Source organism: Anser anser (assembly GCF_964211835.1).
Source record: "Anser anser genome assembly, contig: HAP1_SCAFFOLD_313, whole genome shotgun sequence".
In the NCBI taxonomy this organism is placed as follows: domain Eukaryota; kingdom Metazoa; phylum Chordata; class Aves; order Anseriformes; family Anatidae; genus Anser; species Anser anser.
Genome location: NW_028153701.1, coordinates 49,163 through 54,229, shown reverse-complemented (window position 1 = coordinate 54,229; position 5,067 = coordinate 49,163). Strand labels below are relative to the sequence as shown.

At 63.3% G+C, this 5,067-nt stretch overlaps 2 protein-coding genes across 2 annotated transcripts in view; one reads left to right on the top strand and one right to left on the bottom strand.

Annotated features, from left to right (window-relative positions):
- Positions 1-904: 904 nt before the first annotated feature.
- Positions 905-4,036, bottom strand: LOC310891606 (uncharacterized protein; the record flags this gene model as incomplete). The annotated part of the gene is given in 5 exon segments (XM_083853854.1): positions 905-1,066; positions 1,694-2,504; positions 2,506-3,015; positions 3,018-3,193; positions 3,808-4,036. Coding segments are annotated over 5 exon segments (1,888 nt in total), but the record flags the coding sequence as incomplete, so codon positions are not given.
- A 194-nt stretch (positions 4,037-4,230) lies between these two features.
- LOC310891607 (uncharacterized protein) overlaps positions 4,231-5,067 on the top strand; it is a gene marked incomplete at both ends in the record, with an annotated part of 6,073 nt that continues 5,236 nt past the window's right edge. The window contains 2 exon segments of the mRNA XM_083853855.1: positions 4,231-4,244; positions 4,921-4,927. Of these exon segments, the coding sequence (XP_083709981.1) occupies positions 4,231-4,244; positions 4,921-4,927 (21 nt within the window).

Sequence of the window (5,067 nt, the reverse complement as noted above, 5' to 3'; positions counted from 1 at the left end):
TCACGGAGCCCCGCTGCTGGTGCTTCTGCCTGGGAGTTTGACACACTTCCCCGAACTGGATGCAACGAGCATCTTCCGTTGTGACGGGCGTCGAGGCCAACGATGTCCCCTGCCGGCTGTGCGGCCCTGCTGGCAGCACCCCCAGCTCTCACACCCCCCCCAACCCCCATTTTGGGGTCCGCCCCCCCCGTCCTCGGCGGGAGGGGGTTCTTCCAGGAGCAGACGGACCGTTGTTCGGTCCTCGCTGGAGCTGAGGCTCTGCGAGGCTTCGCTTTTCTTCTTCCCTCGCTCCGCCTTCATTTCCAAGCTCAAACTCGCAGCCAGCGGCAACCTGCGTGGCCCGGCCCCGGCTCGGGCAAAGGCCGCCCTCGCACCCCGGCCCACGCGGCCGCCCGGCACCGCAGGACTACAGCTCCCGGCGTGCCTCGGGACGGAGCCGTCCGTCCAACCCAGGGGGGACTCCGCCGCCCTTCCCTGCCCCTCTGCCGCCCCCCGCCGCTTCCGCCCTGCGTTCCTCCCGGCCAATCAGGGAGCTCTTCCGCCCTCAGGGAAGGGCGGTCGTGACGCCGCTTCCGCCCTGCGTTCCTCCCGGCCAATCAGGGAGCTCTTCCGCCCTCAGGGAAGGCAGGCCGTGACGCCGCTTCCGCCCTGCGTTCCTCCCGGCCAATCAGGGAGCGTTTCCGCCCTCAGGGAAGGCAGGCCGTGACGCCGCTTCCGCCCTGCGTTCCGTCCGGGATCTGGGCCCCCCGGAGGCCTCGCAGCGCCCCCCCAGATTTTGCCCCCCCCCCTTCCCTCCCCCACCCCCGCCTCCCTCCCCCCACGCCCTCCCCCAGCCCCACCCAAGCACGCTCACAGGAAGGTTCTGGAAGGTTTATTCTGGGGGGGGGGGGGGGGGGGGGGGTGCAGGTTGGGGGGTGGGGGGGTGAGGTGGGGTCTCCGGGGGGGAGGGGCTGAGGAAATTGGGGGGGGGGGGGGGGGGGCGGGGGGGTCACGGGGCGGCGTCGGGGCCGGCGTCGGGGGGGCAGTCGATGAAGTCGGCCAGCATGGAGGCCGTGGGGTCGGCGGCCTGGGGGCACGGCGGGGTCAGCGCCTGACCTCTGACCTCTGACCCCGCGGACCCCCCCCCCCACTCCCCCGCTGCCCCTCCCCCCTCCGCCTCCGTCCCCCCCCCCCAAACCGCCCCCTTCGCACCCAAACCGCCCCAAAAGCACCCGATCTTACCCCAAAACCGCCCCGTTCTCGCCCAACCTGCCCCGGGCGTGCCCCAAGCTGCCCCATTGCCATGGGAACTGCCCCCCCCGCCCCAAAGCGCCCCAAAGCGCCCCGTTGGCACCCAAATTGCCCCAAACCGCCCGATCTTGCCCCAAAGCGCCCCATTTGCACCCAAATTGCCCCAAACCCACCCGATCTTACCCCAAAGCGCCCCATTTGCACCCAAATTGCCCCAAACCCACCCGATCTTGCCCCAAAGCGCCCCGTTTGCACCCAAATTGCCCCAAACCCCCCCATCCTGCCCCAAAGTGCCCCGTTGGCACCCAAATTGCCCCAAACCCCCCCATCCTACCCCAAACCGCCCCGTTTGCACCCAAATTGCCCCAAACCGCCCGATCTTGCCCCAAACCGCCCCGTTTTCACCCAAACTGCCCCAAACCCGCCCAGTCTTGCCCCAAACCGCCCCCCCCCCCCCACTCACCTCCCCCTTGCCCGGGGGGGGTGGGGGGTCCTCCTCCTCCTCCTCCTCCTCCTCCTCCTCCGCCAGCTGGGGGGGCTCCGGGGGGGGCGCGGGGGGGGCCTCGGGGCTGCCCCCGTCCCCCTTGGGCCCCTCGGGGGGGGGCTCCGGAGGGCGGGGGAGGGGCGCAGCTTCCAGGGCCGGGGGGGGGCTCTCGGGGGCGGTGGGGGGGCTCGGGGCTGCCCGGGGGGGGCTGCCCTTCGTCCCCCGCCCCTCCTCCTCCTCCTCCTTCTTTGCCGGGGGCTTCTCGGCCCCCTCCTTCCTCCCCTTCCTCCTCCTCCTCCTCGCAGGGGGGGGGCTGCCCTTCATCCACCTCCATCAGCAGGGCGCCCGTCTCCTCCTCCTCCTCCTCCTCCTCCTCCTCCTCCGGCACTGTCACTGCTGGGGGGGCTGGGGCAGGGGGGCCTTCCTCGCCGCCGCCGCCGCCTTCCTCCTCCTCCTCTTCCTCCTCCTCCTTCCTCCCCGAGAGGCCTTCGTCCTCCTCGAAGTCCTCCTCCTCCTCCTCCTCCTCCTCGAAGTCCTCCTCGCCCAGCTCTTCCTCCAGCTCGTCCTCCTCCTCCTCCTCCTCCTCCTCCTCGAAGAACTCTTCCTCCTCCTCCTCCTCCTCTTCCTCGCCGAACTCCTCTTCCTCCTCCTCCTCCTCCTCCTCCTCTTCCTCCTCCTCCTCCTCCTCCTCGCTGCTGTTGATGTTGATCACGGCCGGGTCGGGCTCCCCGGCTGCTCGCCCTGGGGGGGGGCCACCGCCGGGGCCGGGGGGGCCGCAGCCCCCAGGAGCGCCATGGGGGAGGCCGGCGGGGCTGGGGGGGGGCGCCGGGGGAGGCGGCGGGGGGGCAGCAGCGTTTGGGGCTGCGGGGGGGCCGTCGGCAGGGCCGGGGGGGGCGGCGGGGGGGGAAGGACGCCCCCTTCGGCTTCATCCAGGGCGGGGAGGGGCTCGGGGAGGGCGAGCGGAGGGGGGGGCGAGGAGGAGGAGGAGGGAGGGGGGGGGGGCAGGGGGGTTTGGGGGGGCGGCGGGGGGGGGGCGACGGCGGGGCCCCCCCCCGCTTGGGGACGATGACGACGCTGTCGTCGGAGTCGCTCTCGAGCGAGATCTCCACGTCCGACGGCTCCTCCTTGTCGTAGTGCACGAAGACCGGGCGGCGGGGGCGCCCCCCCGCGCCCCCCCCCGCCCGCCGCCTCCTCGCCCCCCCCCGCCGCCGGCACGGCCTGGGGGGGCTCCTCCGGCGGCTGGGGGGGCGCCGGGGGGGCGGCGGCCGGGAGGGGGGCGGCGGAGGAGGAGGAGGAGGAGGAGGAGGAGGAGGAGGAGCGGGGCCCCCCCCCCGGGAAGGCGGGGGGGGCGGGGGGGGGCGGAAAGGGGCGCGGGGGGGTCCGGGGGGGGGGCCTGGAGGAGGGGGGGGTGCAGGGGGGCACCCAGGGGCGGGCCAAGGCGTTGGCGATGACCAGGGCTTCGGTGCAGACGGAGGAGACCTGGGAATGGGGGGGGGGGGGTAATTAACGGGGGGGTAATTAAGAGAAGGTTAATTGGGGGGGGGGTAAGTGGGGGGCGGGGGGGCTCGGGGGAGGGAGCCTGGCTGGGAAATGGGGGGGGCAGGAGGCACGGCGGGGTCCCGGGGGGGTAAGGGGGGGTCAGGAAACACCGGGGGGGGCTTAATTTGGGGGGGGGGGTCCCAATTGGGGGGGGACCCCGAATTTGGGGGGGGGGATCCCTAATGTGGGGGGGGGATCCCTAATGTGGGGGGGGTCCCCGGATGGGGGGGGAGTCACTAATGTGGGGAGGTGATTCCCAATTGGGGGGGTCCCTAATTCGGGGGGGGGGGTGTCCCAGATTTGTAATTTGGGGGGGCGGATCTGTAATTGGGGGGGGGAGGAATCCTAATCGGGGGGGGGGTCCCTAATTAGGGGGGGGTCCCCAATTGGAACAGAGGATTTGTAATTGGGGGGGGGGGGGGGGGGGGGAATCCCAATTGGGGGGGAGCCCTAATTAGGGGGGGTGTCCCTTATTGGGGGGGTGTCCCTAATTGGGGGGGTGTCCCTAATTGGGGGGGGTCCCCAGTCGGGGGGGGTCGCGGTCGGGGCCTCACCTGCAGGGCGGGGTCGCGCTGCCCCTGGGTGAAAGGCGCGCAGGGCGCAGTGCAGGGGGGGGGCGCGGGCGGGGGCGGGGGCGAGCAGCAGGGCCAGCAGCAGGCGGTGCAGCGCGGCCCGGCACCGGGCGCTGCCGTACGGCGAGGCGGGGGGGGGCCGGGGGGGACCCCGGCGGGCGGCGCGGCGTCCTGGGGGAGCCGCAGGGCCAGGGGGACCACCAGCTCCTGCAGGCGCTGCGGGGGGGGGGGACGACAGCGGTTTGGGGGGAAAAAGAGAGAATCGAAATTTTAAATTTTAAATTTTAAATTTGAAATTCGAAATTTGAAATAAGTTTGAAAGGAGAATATAGGTAGTAATGAGAAACACAAGTTACGACAGAAATTATTAAAACAAGGAAAAGGAAAAAGAAAAAAAAACAAAAAATGGAACGGAAAACGTCAAATTTGAAATTAAAATTTAACTAACAAAATTTGAAATTTGAAATTTTGAAACGAGAATATAGGTAGAAACGAGAAAATCAAGTTACAACAGAAATTATTAAAAGAAGGAAAAGGAAAAAGAAAAAAAACAAAAAATGAAACAGAAAACGTCAAATTTGAAATTAAAGTTTAACAATAAACAAAATTTGAAATTTGAAATTTTGAAAGGAGAATATAGGTAGAAACGAGAAAATCAAGTTGCAGCAGAAACGATTAAAAGAAGTAAAATGAAAAACAAAAAAAGAAACGATTAAAAAAACCCAAAACATCAAATTTAGAAGAAAAAATTCACAATAATGAAATTATTTGAAATTTGAAATTTGAGATTTTGAAACAAAAATATAGGTAGAAATCAGAAAAACAAGTTACAACAAAAATGATTAAAAGAAGAAAAAGAAAAAACAAAAAAAGAAACAAAAAATGAAACAGTAAACGTCAAATTTGAAATTAAAAATAACAAAATTTGAAATTTGAAATTTTGAAAGAAAAATATAGATAGAAATGAGAAAATTAGGTTACAACAGAAATGATTAAAAGAAGGAAAAGGAAAAAAAAAACAAAAAATGAAACAAAATGTCAAATTTGAAATTAAAATTTAACAACAAAAATTTGAAATTTCAAATTTTGAACTAGGAAAAGGGTACAACAAAAAATTACAACAGAAACGATGAAAAAAGGGAAAAGAGAGAAAAAGAAACAAAAGGAAACAAAAAGAAAACAGAAAGCGGCAAATTTGGGAAATTAAGATTTAACAATAACGAAATTTGACGTTTAAAATCT